This window comes from Odontesthes bonariensis, chromosome 20 (assembly GCF_027942865.1).
Source record: "Odontesthes bonariensis isolate fOdoBon6 chromosome 20, fOdoBon6.hap1, whole genome shotgun sequence".
Classification (NCBI taxonomy): Eukaryota; Metazoa; Chordata; class Actinopteri; order Atheriniformes; family Atherinopsidae; genus Odontesthes; species Odontesthes bonariensis.
The window spans coordinates 4,377,348-4,399,425 of record NC_134525.1 but is presented as its reverse complement, the minus strand read 5'-3'; the positions used below and the strand labels follow the sequence as shown (position 1 = coordinate 4,399,425).

At 45.6% G+C, this 22,078-nt stretch overlaps 1 protein-coding gene across 1 annotated transcript; it reads right to left on the bottom strand.

Moving 5' to 3' along the window:
• Positions 1–7,998: 7,998 nt before the first annotated feature.
• LOC142370475 (GTPase IMAP family member 7-like) lies at positions 7,999–19,818 on the bottom strand. The gene is made up of 2 exons (XM_075453051.1): positions 19,686–19,818; positions 7,999–8,696 (listed from the first exon to the last, which is right to left on the bottom strand). Exons 1-2 carry the CDS (start codon positions 19,816–19,818, stop codon positions 7,999–8,001), a joined length of 831 nt encoding a protein of 276 aa, XP_075309166.1.
• Positions 19,819–22,078: the final 2,260 nt, after the last annotated feature.

Genomic DNA, 22,078 nt, shown 5'->3' with positions numbered 1-22,078 from the left:
ACTATGTTGATGTTTGTGTTTATCCGTGAGTCTACTTTGATGACTTAGCAGTAGTTTTGCCATCGGTTTGTATAATATGGGGAACATTTAGCCACAAATGAGTAACGTGGGGCTAGCCGCTAACTAGCTATAGCCTGAAACGTGTATGTAGCTGTATTGCTCATCTCTTTGGTTTATACATTGCATACTGTATGTTAATTGATCAGTCACAGTGCATGCCCCTCTTTTGTTGCATCTAAGCATAGATTTATTCTCATTCAAGTTTAATTGATTCATGCTGACTTTACATTCCAAACTAATCTTGAGCTGTATTTCAGTTGTTATTTGGTTAGATATATGTAGCTCAGGTGTATTCTTATGTTTAAGTTGTACTTCATTTCCAATCATTCTGTATTATTGTGCTTGTATTGCAGCAACCACACACCCACACCTTGCATAGCATTAGCTAACTTCTCCCGACAGAGGACGCGCTCAGGCTGAGGGCGGTTAGCATCCCCGGCGGTCCAAGTGAAACCATGAGACAGGTAGCTTTCATTATACTGCCTGCTGACAGTTTCCTTCTTTTGTTTTCCTGTGGTGGTGGTGGTGGGCTTTCGGCAGTCTCTGGACTGGTGGCTGGTCGTTTGCTCCGCACAAGAAAGCGCTCCATTTTCTCGCTAGAGTGTTTCTCTGTCTTAATGTTGTTCTTCAGCCTTTGATGTGTCACGCTCCTTTATATTTTTAAAATAATTGTTTTTAGTATAGAATTTCCCTCTGTATTATGAAATGAGTGCATACAAAGTACTGATATAGTAAATTAAAAAAATATTGTTTTTGTGTAGTTGTATATTGCAATAATGATATATGGCTGTCAAAATCCCACGGCACACCGTTTGGGAACCACTGAGCTAGCTAACCTGTAGTGTACTGTCGTTAGCTAGCTAACCTGTACTGTACTGTCGTTAGCTAGCTAACCTGTACTGTACTGTCGTTAGCTAGCTAACCTGTACTGTACTGTCGTTTGCTAGCTAACCTGTACTGTACTGTCGTTAGCTAGCTAACCTGTACTGTACTGTCGTTAGCTAGCTAAGCGTCACTGTTGTTAGCTAGCTACGTGTGTGTGTGTGTGTGTGTGTGTGTGTGTGTGTGCGCGCGCGCACGTGCCAGTGCACGTGGAATGAAGGTTTTGACATGCATCATCTTGCAGTTTTTCATTTTGAGAATGGTAAATCATATCCAGTAACACTAACAAATACGAGAATCTTTCCTAAAACAGGCTTTCCTAATTATCGTCCACTTGTTTGAAAGATTTTTTTTTTTCTGTCTTAATTCTTAACGTCATACTAATGTAAAAATGTTTGTTGTACCAGAATGAATCATATTTATCTAACCTCATTAATTGGTCATGTTTGGCAGCTGGCCATGTAAAATATGTAGAATAAATGTAAAATACATGTAAAATAAACATTTTCTCTCCTCTTTCTTTCCTTATTCATTTTCAGCTGTTGGGAGTTTAATGAGAACCCCATCCCTGACAGACTCATCAACTGGCCCATCATCGTACCTGAAAGAAAACGTCAAATACGAAAAGATTGGTGAATGCACAAATTCTCTTAAATCACTGGTACGGACGATTTAAGAACAAATCTGTGCGTACGAACGCTTCTTGCATGAGGCCCATTCTTTGTCCCCTAGTGGTGTACAGCCCACATGGAAACATCAACAAAAATAAAGTGTGACTTTTTCTAATGACGGGGTCTCTTTAGGAAAAGTCATAAAATTTCAAGGTGGAAAAAGATAGTTGAAGGTATTTTTTCTACAGCTAAACATGGTAGTGGCTCACTTTTGACCCGCGAGACAACGGGAGGGTTATTTGTTTCTGTCTCAGAAATGAAAATGAATGAAAATAAGAAAGAATTTGCATTCACTTTTTCCAATTTTCTGAAGGGTTTGATGAACCTGCATCACTGCAAAAAATATTCAGACTTTTTCGTCCCTGGTTTTGTTTCTTAGGCAGCTTTATTAGGTAGATCCATGCAAATTTGTTATAAAAATGTAATAGTGTAGTTTTATTGCTAATGCAGTCCAGTAAAAGAACTCCTCATTCATATGTGCTGAATATGCTGCTACCTTTGCTCCCTGGCAGAAATAAGAGGAACTCAAGGGAAAGATCTGACCATCCCCTGCAGTGCTCCTACTTACCTGAACAATCCCTCCCTCCAGTGGACCTTCTCCAACGGCGAGGAGTTTTCCCGCATCATCCCCTACGACAGCCGGTCGGGGCGCAGCATCTCCACGCCGCCATGGGACAACCACATGGAGCTGGACAACTTCAGGGTCCCGTTTGGAGACGGCGCCCTACGACTGATGGACCCCAAACACTTGGAGCACACGGGCAGCTACACCTGCGAGTTCTCCGTGCCGTACAGCTCACACACCGAACGCAGTGAAGTGACCATCCACGGTCCTGAAGGTGAGGTCATGAACCCAACAGCGCAAACATGTTGAAGGATTCGCTCTGTTTTTACTGCTGTGGTGTCCAGAGTCCCCTTTTTTCAGCTGTACATGTGAAACTATGATCTGAGTGGCTGCTGCTGATCCCGTAAAGACTTTGAGAGGTCAGGAAAACCCTGTGTTTGAGACTGATCTGAACAAATTTTAACCCCAGCTATCAGTAGAACATCTGAGAACTTTCACAGCGCCCAGATTCAGACTCCGTCCCTCTTCAGTTGTTGCACACTGGAAAAAAATCAAAGTCTTAATATTTGTCTCATTTCTAGTCAAAATATCTCATTACACTTAATATAAGACACAACTGCCTAACAAGTGCTATTTCAGCCAGATATAGGGACTTGTTTGAAGACAATACATCTGGAATATCTTGTTAAATGAAAAAGTCTTGAAAACAAATAGTTTTGAGTCACATATCATATGAAACAAGCTTTTTTTTTTTACATTTGAAGAGGTTTTTAAGCTCATTTCAAGATCACTTTTATCTCAAAAGTCTTAAATTTCACATCTTATTTCAAGAAATCTTCACAAGCCGATTTTCACTAGTTCCATTGGCAGATTTATTTTGCTTATTTCAAGCAAAAACGTCTTTTATTTGCTGTTTTTTAACTTATTTTTGGAGGGGCATTTTTTCCAGTGTATGAGGAGCTTCATTTTCTTTGAGATTCTCAGCAGATTCAAAGGACAGAAAACCTTTGGGATTACGCTTTTCTTGCATCACAATAACAATCAGAAAATTCTCTGCATGATTGAACTCTTGTTGGACTGCTATAGAATCTCTAAATTACAGATACGTATTTAAGAAAGTACAAAGGGAAACCCAGAAGTGGATCTGGTCTGTTTGAAGGATTTGAAGTGATTACGGTTATTATAAACCTCTGCTGAAGCAGTCTTTAGGAACACCAACTCTCAGTACTGCAGGCAGCAAACAATTCAAATGGACATCTGTATACTGAGAGACTTCACACTGATTTCATATAATATTTTAGAGTTTAACATTTTTCTTTAGATTATGACAGGAGTATATAATAAAAGCTTCAATGCTCAGCTCTTTCCATGGGTTTTTTCTTAATAATCCAAATGGTTCTGGACTGAGCTGCCGAGTAGAATAGTTGAAAGTCTGGTGAGATTTAGCCCTGCTTCTGGGGATGTTTATGCTACAACAGAAATATACCTTTGGATGGAGAGTGCATTTTTTCTTAGAAGTCTGTGTGTGTGTGTGTTTGTTACCTTTTGCAGATCAGCAAAGAGCATCAGAGGAAAGCTCTTATTGGTGGGTCATCGGTCTGGTGGCTGCACTGCTGGTTCTACCTCTGGCAGGAATGCTGACCTACCTAAAGCTGAGAGGTAAAAGATGTTGAGAGAAAAGATTTTCAATTGCACAGTTGCAACATACATGTATAAGTCACACTGTTTGTTTCTGGTCCCCCTTGTTTTCTGGCTGATTTCTACTTAAGGCTGGCATTTAATGAAAAGGTTCAATCACAATCTCAATCTCTCTCCATCTGCAGGAAGAACCTCGAAGCCCAGAAACGACCCAGAAGAGGTGACGGAGCTGAACCTGGTCAAAGGTTGGTCATCAAAACTAAACATCACATGCGCTGATAAAAACAGACACTAGATGGAGCCAGAGGTTCACTTCCGCTAGCTCCTGATAAACTGTTTACAAGCCCAACCGTTGAAAACAGAGAAAACAAATAACAGAAAGGCTTTTATCATATGACTGTTGAATTATAGTTTGTTTAAACTGCACTGGAAAAAATGCCCCTCCAAAAATAAGTAAAAAAACCAACAAATACAAGACGTTTTTGCTTGAAATAAGCAAAAAAATCTGCAAATGGAACTAGTGAAAATCGGCTTGTAAAGATTTCTTGAAATAAGATGTGATATTTGGGACTTTTGGGATAAAAAGTGATCTTGAAATTAGCTTAAAAACCTCTTCAAATGTCAAAAAAAGCTTGTTTTATTTATTTTTATTGACATTTTACGCAGCATCCCAATCTTTTTGGAATCGGGTTGTTAAAAGGTCTTATTTCATTCATTTTCCTGTTGAACTTTATGGCCTCTGTGTCTCATCCTCTAATGCTAAACATGTTCGCCGTGTTTCAGATGCAGCAGCAGGACAGTAACCTGCACGAGAGCACATGTTTGACCGTCTGCAGCACCGATGGACGCTCATTCCTCCTCACTGGCACTCGATCACACTGAGCACTATCAGGCACAACAACCTGAAACACCTTAACTAACAAGGCACTAACAAAACACACTTATGAGGAACTGCACGTTTCTGAGAAACAGAAAAGTCTCATTAGGATTTCATTTTTATTTTTTTCGTAAAAGGATCACAGCTTTGCCTTAAAATGACTGATTTCAGAATGGGCATTCTTTGGATTTTGGAGGAAACCCAGAGGAGCGGCTGTATTTCAGACTCGTCACGCTAACACTGGAACGCAAACTCACAAAGTATAAATGGCTCTCAACATCTTCATGAGGGGTTTCTGAACCCCGACAGTGCCTCTGATCATCTGTAGGTATTTCAGAAACTCTGGGGAATATTTCCTTGTAAAGATCCCAGCGGATGAATCTACATTTCACAGGGACGAACCAGCGCTGGAATTCTCCTGCAAAATCAGTTTCTGGCCTTAAAAGGTTGCTGCTCTTCTAAAAAAAAAAAACAGAGATGAACTGCCTGAAATAAATCATGTTCCTGCTCAAAATGTGGTGGATGACTTTAAGGACTGGTAATATAGGACAGTCATAAAGCCAAATTGATCTGCATTTATGTTTAATGCTGTATATTTGAGCCAACAGGAAGTGGTGAGTAACACATCCTTCGAGGTGGATTAGTCAGTACTAGTCTGTCTGTTTTCCCTGATTTTTCTCCTCCCAATGGTGAATCTTTTCAACATGTAAAAACCTCTTTGGCTCGCTCTTAAAATTGTCTGTAGTTTCCAGGGAGAGACGCAACAAGTTGCACCATAAAGCCTATAACAAGGAGTTGGTGTGGTTATTGTTACCAATGCTTGAAAACTGGTTGTTGTTGTTTTTTTCTCTCAATGTCAAGAAGCTTTGCATGGACATCACTACTGTGTGTCCTTGAATACGACACCAAGGATAGTTTAGGTAAGAGTGACTTCCTGTACTGTCCACCATTAACATAAATGAACTTTTCCAGGATTTTCCATGAGGTCAAACGTTGCCTGGGCATTTATTCCTGGATCATAAAGATAATTTGATCAGTAAATCATTGTTTGATGTGGAGAGCTTATTGTTTTATAAGACAAAGCACAGAATTTCTACTCATCTGGGCAGCCTGTTTCATGATGTCAAGTGTCATAATTAAATAAATGCTATTAAAAACGACTAAGAATCCAACTTACTGAGTCTTTTTCTGTGAACTCTCAGTCTGTAGGTGATTGCTCTCTTTAGCTAATGTTTAAACTTCACTGTGGGAGCTGTTACAAATATAAGGACTGATATATTAGGACTATTAGAAATGAAGTTTGAATTCATTTAGATCGGCCAGTGTTAGCTGCAACATGCACCAGCACCATAGTAACCCTGAATTTGATCAAGTGTGTGGGCAGATGGACAGATGAGAGAGTTTGTTGTTTATACTGATCACTTTCAAATGTGCAGCGGCAACTTTGCATTATATTACATATATTACAAAATATTACATTATTGTTTATAAAGAATGTTTATGAAATAGTTGTTTGCCGATAGTAAATTGTAAACATCAAAACAATAAACCGTTTGCGACACAAAAATCTTATTAATTCAATTGTACTTCAAGATGATGTCATACCTTTGGCACTTTTAGGTTAAGATTGTTTGTATTTGTTTTATGATAGTTTGCTTGTGTTATTACGATTATTATTATTATTTAATAATAATCAGATTAATAATGGAGATGCTTTTCTAAATAACAAAATCACCTGCTGAGATTTTTTCTGCCTTTTTCATGTCAATGTTTTGTTAGCCAGTAGATGGCAGCAGTGGCTTTGATATTTCAATAATAAGGGTTTTCAAACAGAACAAACAAAAGCCACAGAAAGGTTTGATTCCCAGCTCGGACCTTTCTGTGTGGAGTTTGCATGTTCTCCCCGTGTAAGCGTGGGTTCTCTGGCTTCCTGGGAGTGAGTGTGAGTGTGACCCTGGACTGGCAGCCAGATCTTTTTTTTGAGTGTGTAGATGATATTGTGAAAGACAATGATACATAAAACAATTAAATTTATGAGAGATCTTTTTTAAATAATGCTCTTAAGATTTAATTCAAAATATATTATTAATAAATACCCATAAAGTAAAGCATAACTGTGTTTATGTCAAAGTTCTCTAAACAAAACAGTTAATTGATTCATGATGTTCAACTGATTTCTCTGATGAACAAGTGCAATGATGTGTCTTATTGCAAATAAAGAAAATGAAGTAGGAGAGCTGAATATTCACTCACATTTATTTCGTTTAAAGGTAAAGAACAAGCAGGTAAATCAGACATGACTTTAATAATCACAGAATCATGAGTACAACAAAATAAACATGTTTCTCAGCTAAAACAACCAAATCAGTTTAATCCCACTGTGCTGTGTATATGTGCATGCAAGTGCGTTCATAAAATACTCTCTGTAGTTTATCATGCAATATTTAAAAAAACTTATTTTATCTTATTGATCTTTAAAAGGTCTTTTAAATTGAAGGATTTTCAAATGCAATGCTAAGCACAAATCTTCTCCTCTAAGTTGGTTGGATGAAGCTCAGTAATGTGAGGTGGATAAATCACTATGGAGGAGACACTTCTGGTCGCTTCCTTCCCGGTGAAAGTTTGTGACGTCTGCCACAGCATTCGCTAACTTTTTTAAAAAAGGATCATTATTTAAATTGCTCAGAGCCAACGTATTAAAAAGGCTGCTAGCTTAGACATCACTTGCATCTACATATTACACACGTGTAGTTTTACAGTTACTCTTATTGCTGAATGGATGATAAAATTACAACATATGGGAAAAGAAAGACAGTTAGATCAAATCTAATTGCTTTTGTGACTTTGTCAGTTCAATTTAATAACAAGAAACATTAATAGTAAATACTTTTCTATCACCATCATCATGTATTACTTTGTAAGGAATACATTCTATCAATAAGTCATTTTCTACACCACAAAGCTAAATCCTAACATATTGAATACCACGATTATAAAATACCAGAAACCGCCATGATTATTGGCTTCTTATCAAATTAACATTATATCTACCAGAACTAAACTATGTTTTATTATCAGCATATCACACTCTCAGTATAATAGAAACCACATATTTCCCCCATAACAATCAACAGCTTAAGGTTTCCTCAATTTTGACTAATAAATTATTTGAAGCAATGCTGTACTCCCCCTCTGTCTACACAGTGTGTTCTAACTTTGCCGAACCTCCTCTGTTTGCTTACAAAGGTAGCAAACAAAATCTTTCTAGGTCTTGATTATGAGTCTAGACAATCCACCGTGGTCATTTATTCTCTTGCAAGAATCAAATGAAAAAGTAAGATGCGTTGGATCAGAGCCATCATGAATTCTTCATCCATGTCACCTCGCCCCATTTTCTGAGCTAACTCTACCTCTTTATACATTGCATCTGTGTAATGTGTCCCCCCGTTTGCTGCCACCACGTTGTCGACCATCTCCAGAAGTTGCGTTACCTGTTTTCTGTCCTTGCTCATGTTGTCAAAGACTAGGAACCTTCCGCCACAACGTTGGATAACTCGTTGAAGCCCCGGGTCACCTTCACGTACATATTCCTGTATGGTCATGGTTCCAAGATCACCAGCACGGGTAAACAGCACAATCATGAACTGGTTGGCTTTTGGAGCAAACAGCTCCTGTAGTGCTTCCACAGAGTTCTTCTCTTCTTTGGTGAATCGGCCAACTTGGATCACCAGCAGGAAGACATGTGGACCAGGACAGGAGACTTTGACACATTTCACTATTTCTCTTTTTATGAAATCTGCCGTTTTGGAAGTGTCCGGGATCCCTGGCGTGTCAACCACACTAACTACTCTGTTACCCCAGAGAGCGACTCCTTTTTCACAGGCTTCTGTCACTGAACTTGCAGCGGGACTAGATTTGAATTTCGTTTCTCCAAGAATGGTGTTTCCAACTGCACTTTTGCCCACAGCAGTTTTTCCAATCATCACAATTCTCAAATCAAGAGCTGCAAGACAATGGACAAACTCAGTTTAAATTCTCTTACAGTGTGACTTGGTTGTTGTATAAATACCTGACTGAATGTTAGTTCATTATTTTAAAATGCAAATGACTTGTACAGATGGGGGGAAAATCTTACCTTACTTAATTCAATTGTAAAGAAGAGAAGAAGAGACTACATTTCCCATCATGCCTGTGTGTGGCAGAGGAAAAGCCGAAGGAGGTGAAGCAGCGGCAGCAGCAGCAGCAGCAGCCCCAGCGAGGACTTCCCAGCCAGCCGGGGCAGAGCTGTTGTGTGTGAATGAAAAAGGCAGTTTGAAGCCTTTTCCCGCTCTGCTGGCGCAACCGTGAGTCAGAGGGGCGCGAGCTCAGAGGGACATAAATAGAGCGAGCGGCTGGCGAAGACCCTGCCGCACGCGCGGGGGCGTGTCCCTTCGCGGGATGTAGCGTAATGTGCCTCCACTTCGTCTCGGCAAATCGCTACATCTCGCTCCGAATCTCTTTCTTTCTTCCTCCTCCTCTCCCTCTTTTTTTCTCCTCTTTCTCTTTCTCGCTCTCCCCCTCTTTTTTTTCTCCTCTCCTCCTCCTCTTCTTCCTCCTCTCCTCTCCTCTCCTCTCCTCTCCTTTCTCCCCCTCTCCTTTCTCTCCCCCCCCCCTCTCCTTTCTCTCCCTCTCCCTCTCTTTCTCTCCCTCTCCCTCTCCCTCCAAGCTCAAACAGCTGGTGTTTCTCAACGCTCTTTGAGTGGCTTAACACAGTCAGTTCTTCCTCTCGAGTGGTTGACATGTTTTTTATCCTTCAGAGTTTCATACTTTCATTAATAGCGCCGTATTGGATCACTGTATGGTGCCCCCCCCCCCCCCTCTTTTTTTTGGTGATGAAGCTGCTTTGATACTGTTTCGTGTTGTGGTGGCTGTTGGTATTTCTAACTGTTGAACTGATCTGAAGTTGTTTTTGTGGAAGTGGTGCTATTTTGTGATCATTGAACTGGTTGTAATAAAACTTTGATTTATAAAGCATTGTCATGCAGCATTTTTACTCATCATAAGGGCTTAACAATGTCAATAATGAAACAAAACGTTATAAAATGAGGTTTAAGCTATTAATTAATTGATCATGTAAATATATATGGGACCGGTTAGGGTTAGGGTTAAGGCTGGGGTTAAGGCTGGGGTTAGGGTTAGGGTTAGGGTTAGGGTTAGAGTTAGGGTTAGAGTTAGAGTTAGGGTTAGGGTTAAGGCTGGGGTTAGAGTTAGGGTTAGGGTTAAGGCTGGGGTTAGGGTTAGAGTTAGGGGCCTGCCAGGTGAGTGTTTAAACTTGCAAACTATGCAACAAGCTTTTTATGTATTAACATTATATTTCGATTTACATGACATTATTTGAAATTTGAAATTTCAAATTGAGTTTGAACTTGTTTTGACTGAAGGAATTCCTTTTATAGCAAAAATCCGTATTTCGTCTTAACTCCGCAAAAGAAGGCTATTCCTGTGTTTCTTTCTCCAAAAAGGTCATTTAAAGGGCTTTGTGCGTGGAACCTACTTCGAATGGATACATATGAAGGACAAAGGACTTTGAACTTGTTTTGACTGAAGGAATTCCTTTTATAGCAAAAATCCGTATTTCGTCTTAACTCCGCAAAAGAAGGCTATTCCTGTGTTTCTTTCTCCAAAAAGGTCATTTAAAGGGCTTTATGCGTGGAACCTACTTCGAATGGATACATATGAAGGACAAAGGACTTTGAACTTGTTTTGACTGAAGGAATTCCTTTTATAGCAAAAATCCGTATTTCGTCTTAACTCCGCAAAAGAAGGCTATTCCTATGTTTCTTTCTCCAAAAAGGTCATTTAAAGGGCTTTATGCGTGGAACCTACTTCGAAAGGATACATATGAAGGACAAAGGAGTTTGAACTACAGAAGAGACGTGTCTAAGTGTGCGTTTGTGTGTGTGCACGTGCGTATGCGTGTGTGTGTGTGTGTGTGTGTTTGTGCATGTGCATGTGTAAATGTGCACGTGCACACACATGTGACAGACTCCTCCCCCTGATACAGAGACTCCTCCCCCTGATACAGAGACTCCTCCCCTAAAACAGAGACTCCTCCCCTTGATACATAGACTCCTCCCCCTAAGACAGAGACTCCTCCCCTAAGACAGAGACTCCTCCCCCTTTTACATAGACTCCTCCCCCTGATACAGAGACTCCTCCCCTAAGACAGAGACTCCTCCCCCTGATACAGAGACTCCTCCCCCTGATACAGAGACTCCTCCCCCTGATACAGAGACTCCTCCCCCTGATACATAGACTCCTCCCCCTGATACAGAGACTCCTCCCCTAAGACAAAGACTCCTCCCCCTGATACAGAGACTCCTCCCCTAAAACAGAGACCCCTCCCCCTGATACAGAGACTCCTCCCCCTTATACATAGACTCCTCCCCCTAAGACAGAGACTCCTCCCCTAAGACATAGACTCCTCCCCCTGATACAGAGACTCCTCCCCTAAAACAGAGACTCCTCCCCCTGATACAGAGACTCCTCCCCCTGATACAGAGACTCCTCCCCCTTATACATAGACTCCTCCCCCTAAGACAGAGACTCCTCCCCTAAGACATAGACTCCTCCCCCTGATACAGAGACTCCTCCCCTAAAACAGAGACTCCTCCCCCTGATACAGAGACTCCTCCCCATTTTCAGAGACTCCACCCCTTGATAAAGAGACTCCTGCCCCTGATACAGAGACTCCTCCCCTAAGACAGAGACTCCTCCCCTGATACATACACTCCTCCCCCTTATACAAAGACTCCTCCCCTAAGACAGAGACTCCTCCCCCTTATACAGAGACTCCTCCCCCTTATACAAAGACTCCTCCCCCTGATACATACACTCCTCCCCCTTATACAAAGACTCCTCCCCTAAGACAGAGACTCCTCCCCCTTATACAGAGACTCCTCCCTCCTTAGGCAGAGACTCCTCCCCCTAAGACTCCTCCCCCAAGACAGAGACTCCTCCCCCTAAGACAGAGGCTCCACACCTAAAACAGAGACTCCTCCCCATGACAGAGACTCCTCCCCCTGATACAGAGACCCCTCCCCCTAAAACAGAGACTCCTCCCCTAAGACAGAGACTCCACCCCTTGATACATAGACTCCACCCCCTAAGACAGAGACTCCTCCCCCTTATACATAGACTCCTCCCCTAAGACAGAGACTCCTCCCCCTGATACAGAGACCCCTCCCCCTAAAACAGAGACTCCTCCCCTAAGACAGAGACTCCCCCCTTCTGATACATAGACTCCTCCCCCTAAGACAGACTCCTCCCCCGATAAAAAAGACTCCTCCCCTAAAACAGAGACTCCTCCCCCTAAAACAGAGACTCCTCCCCCTGATACATAGACTCCTCCCCTAAGACAGAGACTCCTCCCCCTGATAAAGAGACTCCACCCCATGACAGAGACTCCTCCCCCTGATACAGAGACTCCTCCCCATTTTCAGAGACTCCACCCCTTGATAAAGAGACTCCTCCCCCTGATACAGAGACTCCTCCCCTAAGACAGAGACTCCTCCCCCTGATACAGAGACTCCTCCCCTGATACAGAGACTCCCCCCCTGATACAGAAACTCCTCCCCTAAAACAGAGACTCCACCCCTTGATACATAGACTCCTCCTCCTAAAACAGAGACTCCTCCCCCTGATACATAGACTCCTCCCCCTAAGACAGAGACTCCACCCCTTGATACATAGACTCCTCCCCCTAAGACAGAGACTCCTCCCCCTGATACAGAGACTCCTCCGCCTATGACAGAGACTCCTCCCCCTGATACATAGACTCCTCCCCCTAAGACAGAGACTCCACCCCTAAGACAGAGACTCCTCCCCCTGATACAGAGACTCCTCCCCCTAATACTCCTCCCCCTGATACAGAGACTCCTCCCCCTGATACAGAGACCCCTCCCCCTAAAACAGAGACTCCTCCCCTAAGACAGAGACTCCTCCCCCTGATACATAGACTCCTCCCCCTAAGACAGAGACTCCTCCCCTAAGACAGAGACTCCTCCCCCTTATACATAGACTCCTCCCCCTAAGACAGAGACTCCTCCCCTAAGACATAGACTCCTCCCCCTGATACAGAGACTCCTCCCCTAAAACAGAGACTCCTCCCCCTGATACAGAGACTCCTCCCCCTGATACAGAGACTCCTCCCCCTTATACATAGACTCCTCCCCCTGATACAGAGACTCCTCCCCCTAAGACAGAGACTCCTCCCCTAAGACATAGACTCCTCCCCCTGATACAGAGACTCCTCCCCTAAAACAGACTCCTCCCCCTGATACAGAGACTCCTCCCCATTTTCAGAGACTCCACCCCTTGATAAAGAGACTCCTCCCCCTGATACAGAGACTCCTCCCCTAAGACAGAGACTCCTCCCCTGATACAGAGACTCCCCCCCTGATACAGAGACTCCTCCCCCTAAAACAGAGACTCCTGCCCCTGATACAGAGACTCCCCCCCTGATACAGAGACTCCTCCCCTAAAACAGAGACTCCACCCCTTGATACATAGACTCCTCCTCCTAAAACAGAGACTCCTCCCCCTGATACATAGACTCCTCCCCCTAAGACAGAGACTCCACCCCTTGATACATAGACTCCTCCCCCTAAGACAGAGACTCCTCCCCCTGATACAGAGACTCCTCCCCCTATGACAGAGACTCCTCCCCCTGATACATAGACTCCTCCCCCTAAGACAGAGACTCCACCCCTAAGACAGAGACTCCTCCCCCTGATACAGAGACTCCTCCCCCTAATACTCCTCCCCCTGATACAGAGACTCCTCCCCCTGATACAGAGACCCCTCCCCCTAAAACAGAGACTCCTCCCCTAAGACAGAGACTCCTCCCCCTGATACATAGACTCCTCCCCCTAAGACAGAGACTCCTCCCCTAAGACAGAGACTCCTCCCCCTTATACATAAACTCCTCCCCCGATAAAAAAGACTCCTCCCCCTAAGACAGAGACTCCTCCCCTAAAACAGAGACTCCTCCCCCGATAAAAAGACTCCTCCCCTAAAACAGAGACTCCTCCCCCGATAAAAAGACTCCTCCCCTAAGACAGAGACTCCTCCCCCTGATACAGAGACTCCACCCCATGACAGAGACTCCTCCCCCCTTATACATAGACTCCTCCCCTAAGACAGAGACTCCTCCCCCTGATACAGAGACTCCTCCCCCTGATACATACACTCCTCCCCCTTATACAAAGACTCCTCCCCTAAGACAGAGACTCCTCCCCCTTATACAGAGACTCCTCCCTCCTTAGGCAGAGACTCCTCCCCCTAAGACTCCTCCCCCAAGACAGAGACTCCTCCCCCTAAGACAGAGGCTCCACACCTAAAACAGAGACTCCTCCCCATGACAGAGACTCCTCCCCCTGATACAGAGACCCCTCCCCCTAAAACAGAGACTCCTCCCCTAAGACAGAGACTCCACCCCTTGATACATAGACTCCAACCCCTAAGACAGAGACTCCTCCCCCTTATACATAGACTCCTCCCCTAAGACAGAGACTCCTCCCCCTGATACAGAGACCCCTCCCCCTAAAACAGAGACTCCTCCCCTAAGACAGAGACTCCACCCCTTGATACATAGACTCCACCCCCTAAGACAGAGACTCCTCCCCCTTATACAGAGACTCCTCCCCTAAGACAGAGACTCCTCCCCCTGATACAGAGACCCCTCCCCCTAAAACAGAGACTCCTCCCCTAAAACAGATACTCCTCCCCCTTATACATAGACTCCTCCCCCTGATACATAGACTCCTCCCCCTAAGACAGAGACTCCTCCCCCTTATACATAGACTCCTCCCCTAAGACAGAGACCCCTCCCCCTAAAACAGAGACTCCTCCCCCTAAGACAGAGACTCCACCCCTTGATACATAGACTCCTCCTCCTAAAACAGAGACTCCTCCCCCTGATACAGAGACCCCTCCCCCTAAAACAGAGACTCCTCCCCTTGATACAGAGACTCCTCCTTCCTTAGGCATAGACTCCTCGTGTATGTGTGAACGTGCTAGTGCATGTGTGTGCACGTGGTAGTGCATGTGTGTGCACGTGCTAGTGCACGTGTGTGTGCACGTGCGTGTGCATGTGTGTGCATGTGTGTGTGTGTGCACGTGCGTGTGCATGTTTGTGTGTGCACTTGCTAGTGCGCGTGTGTTTGTGCACGTGCGTATGTGTGTGCTCGTGCATTTGTGTGTGTGCACGTGCTAGTGCACGTGTGTGTGTGCATGTGTGTGCACGTGGTAGTGCACGTGCGTGTGCATGTGTGTGTGCACATGCTAGTGCATGTGTGTGTGCACATGCTAGTGCACGTCTGTGCATGTGCGTGTGCACGTGTGTGTGCATGTGTTTGTGTGCACGTGCGCGTGTGTGTGCACGTGCTAGTGTACGTGTGTGCACGTGCGTATGTGTATGCGTGTTTATCTATGTGCACGTGCTAGTATACGTGTGTGTGCACGTGCTTGTTTATTTGTGTGTGTGCATTTGTTTGTGTGCACGTGTGTGCACATGTGTGTGCACGTGCGTGTGCATGTGTGTATGTGCACAGGCGCTTGTGTGTGCACGTGCTAGTGTACGTGTGTGTGCACGTGTGTGTGCACGTGCCAGTGCATTTGTGTGTGTGCATGTGCGTGTGCACGTCTGTGTGTGCATGTGCGTGTGCACGTGTGTGTGTGCATGTGTGTGTGCACGTGCGCGTGTGTGTGCACGTGCTAGTGTACGTGTGTGTGCACGTGCTTGTGCATTTGTGTGTGTGCACGTGCGTGTGCACGTGCGTGCAAGTGCGTGTGCATGTGTGTAATCACGTTCGTGTGCACGTGCGTGTGCATGTGTGTGCACGTGCGTGTGCATGTGTGTGGACGTGCTAGTGCACGTGCGTGTTCATGTGTGTGCATGTATGTGTGCACGTGCTAGTGCACATGTGTTTGTGTGCGTGTGCATGTGTGTGTGTGCATGTGCATGTGTGTGCACGTGGTAGTGCACGAGCGTGTGCATGTGTGTGTGCAAATGCTAGTGCACGTCTGTGCTTGTGCGTGTGCATGTGTGTGTGTGCACGTGCGCGTGTGTGTGCACGTGCTAGTGTTTGTGCACGTGCGTGTGCATGTGTGTGTGTGCACGTGCCAGTGCGCGTGTGTTTGTGCACGTGCGTATGTGTGTGCTAGTGCATTTGTGTGTGTGCACGTGCTAGTGCACGTGTGTGTGTGTGCGTGTGCATGTGTGTGTGCACGTGGTAGTGCACGTGCGTGTGCATGTTTGTGCACATGCTAGTGCACGTGCCTGTTCATTTGTGTGCGTGTGCATGTGTGTGTGCACGTGCTAGTGCACGTGTGTTTGTGTGCGTGTGTGCACGTGCTAGTGTACGTGTGTTTGTGTGCGTGTGCATGTTTGTGTGTGCATGTGCATGTGTGTGCACGTGGTAGTGCACGAGCGTGTGCATGTGTGTGTGCAAATGCTAGTGCACGTCTGTGCTTGTACGTGTGCATGTGTGTGTGTGTGCATGTGTGTGTGTGCACGTGCGCGTGTGTGTGCACGTGCTAGTGTACGTGTGTGTGTGCACGTGCGTGTGTGCACGTGTGTGTGCACGTGCGTGTGCACGTGTGCATGTGTGTGTGCACGTGCTAGTGCACGTGTGCATGTGTGTGTGCACGTGCGTGTGCACGTGCGTTTGCATGTGTGTGCACGTGCGTGTGCACGTGCGTTTGCATGTGTGTGCACGTGCGTGTGCATGTGTGTGGACGTGCTAGTGCACGTGCGTGTTCATGTGTGTGCGTGTTCATGTGTGTGTGCACGTGCTAGTGCATTTGTGTGTGTGCACGTGCTAGTGCATGTGTGTTTGTGCACGTGCGTGTGCACGTGCGTGTGCACGTGTGTGTGCACGTGCGTGCAAGTGCGTGTGCATTTGTGTAAGCACGTTCGTGTGCACGTGCTAGTGCATGTGTGTGTGCACGTGCGTGTGCATGTGTGTGCACGTGCGTGTGCATGTGTGTGGATGTGCTAGTGCACATGCGTGTTCATGTGTGTGCGTGTGCATGTGTGTGTGTGCATGTGCATGTGTGTGCACGTGGTAGTGCACGAGCGTGTGCATGTGTGTGTGCACATGCTAGTGCACGTCTGTGCTTGTGCGTGTGCGTGTGTGTGTGCACGTGCGTGTGCACGTGCTAGTGTACGTGTGTGTGCACTTGTGCGCGCGCGTGCGTGTGCATGTGTGTGTGCACATGCGTGTGCATGTGTGTGTGCGTGCGTGTGCATGTGTGTGGACGTGCTAGTGCACGTGCGTGTTCATATGTGTGCGTGTGCATGTGTGTGCACGTGCTGGTGCACGTGTGTTTGTGTGCGTGCGTCTGTGTGTGCACGTGCTAGTGCACGTGTGTTTGTGCACGTGCGTGTGTGTACGTGCTAGTGCATTTGTTTGTGTGCACGTGCTAGTGCATGTGTGTGTGCACGTGCGTGTGCATGTGTGTGCACGTGCGTGTGCATGTGTGTGGACGTGCTAGTGCCCGTGCGTGTTCATGTGTGTGCGTGTGCATGTGTGTGTGCACGTGCTAGTGCACGTGTGTTTGTGTGCGTGTGCATGTGCATGTGTGTGCACGTGGTAGTGCACGAGCGTGTGCATGTGTGTGTGCACATGCTAGTGCACGTCTGTGCTTGTGCGTGTGCGTGTGTGTGCACGTGCGTGTGCACGTGCTAGTGCACGTGTGTTTGTGCACGTGCATGTGTGTGTACGTGCTAGTGCATTTGTGTGTGTGCACGTGCTAGTGCATGTGTGTTTGTGCACGTGCGTGTGCACGTGTGTGTGCACTTGCGTGCAAGTGCGTGTGCATGTGTGTAAGCACGTTCGTGTGCACGTGCTAGTGCACGTGTGTTTGTGCACGTGCATGTGTGTGTACGTGCTAGTGCATTTGTGTGTGTGCACGTGCTAGTGCATGTGTGTTTGTGCACGTGCGTGTGCACGTGTGTGTGCACTTGCGTGCAAGTGCGTGTGCATGTGTGTAAGCACGTTCGTGTGCACGTGCTAGTGCATGTGTGTGTGCACGTGCGTGTGCATGTGTGTGCACGTGCGTGTGCATGTGTGTGCACGTGCTAGTGCACGTGTGTTTGTGTGCGTGCGTCTGTGTGTGCACGTGCTAGTGCACGTGTGTTTGTGCACGTGCGTGTGTGTGTACGTGCTAGTGCATTTGTTTGTGTGCACGTGCGTGTGCACGTGTGTGTGCACGTGCGTGCAAGTGCGTGTGCATGTGTGTTTGTGCACGTGCGTGTGCACGTGTGTGTGCACGTGCGTGCAATTGCGTGTGCATGTGTGTAAGCACGTTCGTGTGCACGTGCTAGTGCATGTTTGTGCACGTGCGTGTGCATGTGTGTGCACGTGTGTGGACGTGCTAGTGCACGTGCGTGTTCATGTGTGTGCGTGTGCATGTGTGTGTGCACGTGCTAGTGCACGTGTGTTTGTGTGCGTGTGCATGTGCATGTGCATGTGTGTGCACGTGGTAGTGCACGAGCGTGTGCATGTGTGTGTGCACATGCTAGTGCACGTCTGTGCGTGTGCACGTGTGTGTGTGTGTGTGCATGTGTGTGTGTGCACGTGCGCGTGTGTGTGCACGTGCTAGTGTACGTGTGTGTGTGTGCACGTGTGTGTGTGCACGTGCGTGTGCACGTGTGTGCGCGCGTGCGTGTGCATGTGTGTGTGCACGTGCGTGTGCATGTGTGTGCACGTGCTAGTTCATGTTTGTGTGCACGTACGTGTGCATGTGTGTTTGAACGTGCACGTGTTTTTGTGCACGTGCTAGTGCATTTGTGTTTGTGCACGTGCATATGTGTGCACGTGTGTGTGCATGTGCGTGTGCACGTGTGTGTGCAAATATCTGTAAATGTGCATAATTATTTTCTAATGCCAAAAAAATGTGACAAAGACAATTATATTACTCGTGAAATGTTTATTTACGAAATATTTATTTTTTAAAAATTGAAACTTGATCAAATTAGGCTTCATCAAAGCAACAACACACTCATATAAACCAGACAGGTTACAAAATCAAATATTATGCAAAGGAAACTCAGAACGCATAAATTCAGCACAGAGAACTGCCAATGCAATGAAGCTGCACTGCCCATGAACTATAAATGATAAAAGTAACATTTCAGTAATCAGCATTGAAACGTGCTATTGTAAATATTTTTGCCTACTTCCAATTAGTGAGATACATGTGCCTGTCGGGGCGCGCAGGTTTCTTTAATCCTCGGTGGCACTGAGGACAGGGCCACTCGCAAGTCCTGTTCAACCGAGAGCCGCGACCTCCTGTTGTTCTTCATGTGAACTAGAGAGGAGAACGCCAACTCACACAGGCAGGTAGTGGGGAAAAGAAGCCGTTGCTCAATGGCGTGGTTGGACAAGCTCCGATGCAGAAGCCAACCAAAACTGATCCAGAGGGAGCTCACTACATTTGAGTTTCAGTGTGGGGTCCACACGGAGCTCTGCGCACTCCTCTCTCTCTCTTTCATAGTGAGCTTTTCTGTTGAGGATTCCTGGTTGAATGGGTCTCGGATCCAGTCATAGTCCTCGATGTCAGCCACACGTGGAAAATAGCGCTCAAACCTGTCTTTTAAGGTCTTAAGGTGTTCGGCACATACAGCGCGCTCCATAGCTGCCTGTGGCGCAGCTGATGCCAGCGGGAACATCTCCATGGAGCCCTGTCCCAAAGAATCATTTTGCCCATAAACCCCTCACAGAATCTTGTCTGTGGATGATAAAATATTTTCATTCCTGCCCTGAAGCTTGACGTTCAACTCGTTCAGACGTCCAAATATGTCCGCAAGGTGAGCCAGCCTGGCGCACCGCCTCTCATCCGCGAGCTTGTCCGTATGTGGGACAGCGTGTTCAGGTGAACATTCAAAAAGCTCTTCCCGAAGCTCATAAAGACGGGATAGGACTTTCCCCCGTGACAGCCAGCGCACCTCTGTGTGGAGGATCAGGCTTTGGTGGCCGGCTCCCATCTCGGCGCACAGCTGGGAGAAGAGGCGAGATTTCAGTGTAATTCACCCGCCTCTGCACAGCCTGATTCAGCACCTCGGTCAACTCCGGGGGCATGGTTTTTGCAACTAATGCCTCTCGGTGCAAAATGCAGTGGTTTGTCACAATATGTGGATTTTGTGCTTTCACCTGAGCAATAAATCCTTTCACTCTCCCCGTCATGCCTGCCGCACCATCTGCGCAAAGACTGACGCACATATTCCAGCTCAGATTGTTCTCTTCTAAATACTTATCGGTAACCCTGAATATTTCTTCTCCCGTTGTATGGCTTTCCATTTCTTTCCAGAAAAAAAAAGTCTCTTTGATAGAGTCACCATCAACATATCTGACGTTTGCCAGAAGTCGGGCTGCGGCCCCACTTATGGCAGCAGATGCGTGCAGTTGTAGGGACAATCTGCCGCTCGCCTGTGGTTTCTCTGTCAAATGTTGCTCAATGTCTCCTGACATGTCGTCGATCCTTCTTTTCATTGTGTTATCAGACGACGGCACTTTGGATAGCTCATCTGGACCCAGCATGACACCTACAATTTTTTTGCAAGCGGGGAGGGTGAGTGTCTCCGCTATTGTGTGAGGTTTCTTCTGCTTTGCAATGAGCTCCGCTAGCATGTAACTAGCCTCCATTGCCTTTTCAGACACTTTCACACAATCCAACAAACGGCCTCTGGTTCAGATCCCGCGCTCTTTTGAAGAAGGCCAAGTTTCTCTCAACGTGGAAGATGTACAAAAGGTTGTCTCTGTGTGTTTCTTTCTGTTAATAATTGCTGCGCATGTGAATTCCCACCCTGCCAAGGTCCTTGAATGCACCACAAAGACGCAGATCGGTTCAGCGCAAAACATCGGCTGAACGATCTCTGTGGTGTGTGCGTCCATTAAGCCGTGAGTTATGTTGATTTACTTATGTGTTACACTATGTTGATGTTTGTGTTTATCCGTGAGTCTACTTTGATGACTTAGCAGTAGTTTTGCCATCGGTTTGTATAATATGGGGAACATTTAGCCACAAATGAGTAACGTGGGGCTAGCCGCTAACTAGCTATAGCCTGAAACGTGTATGTAGCTGTATTGCTCATCTCTTTGGTTTATACATTGCATACTGTATGTTAATTGATCAGTCACAGTGCATGCCCCTCTTTTGTTGCATCTAAGCATAGATTTATTCTCATTCAAGTTTAATTGATTCATGCTGACTTTACATTCCAAACTAATCTTGAGCTGTATTTCAGTTGTTATTTGGTTAGATATATGTAGCTCAGGTGTATTCTTATGTTTAAGTTGTACTTCATTTCCAATCATTCTGTATTATTGTGCTTGTATTGCAGCAACCACACACCCACACCTTGCATAGCATTAGCTAACTTCTCCCGACAGAGGACGCGCTCAGGCTGAGGGCGGTTAGCATCCCCGGCGGTCCAAGTGAAACCATGAGACAGGTAGCTTTCATTATACTGCCTGCTGACAGTTTCCTTCTTTTGTTTTCCTGTGGTGGTGGTGGTGGGCTTTCGGCAGTCTCTGGACTGGTGGCTGGTCGTTTGCTCCGCACAAGAAAGCGCTCCATTTTCTCGCTAGAGTGTTTCTCTGTCTTAATGTTGTTCTTCAGCCTTTGATGTGTCACGCTCCTTTATATTTTTAAAATAATTGTTTTTAGTATAGAATTTCCCTCTGTATTATGAAATGAGTGCATACAAAGTACTGATATAGTAAATTAAAAAAATATTGTTTTTGTGTAGTTGTATATTGCAATAATGATATATGGCTGTCAAAATCCCACGGCACACCGTTTGGGAACCACTGAGCTAGCTAACCTGTAGTGTACTGTCGTTAGCTAGCTAACCTGTACTGTACTGTCGTTAGCTAGCTAACCTGTACTGTACTGTCGTTAGCTAGCTAACCTGTACTGTACTGTCGTTTGCTAGCTAACCTGTACTGTACTGTCGTTAGCTAGCTAACCTGTACTGTACTGTCGTTAGCTAGCTAAGCGTCACTGTTGTTAGCTAGCTACGTGTGTGTGTGTGTGTGTGTGTGTGTGTGTGTGTGCGCGCGCGCACGTGCCAGTGCACGTGGAATGAAGGTTTTGACATGCATCATCTTGCAGTTTTTCATTTTGAGAATGGTAAATCATATCCAGTAACACTAACAAATACGAGAATCTTTCCTAAAACAGGCTTTCCTAATTATCGTCCACTTGTTTGAAAGATTTTTTTTTTTCTGTCTTAATTCTTAACGTCATACTAATGTAAAAATGTTTGTTGTACCAGAATGAATCATATTTATCTAACCTCATTAATTGGTCATGTTTGGCAGCTGGCCATGTAAAATA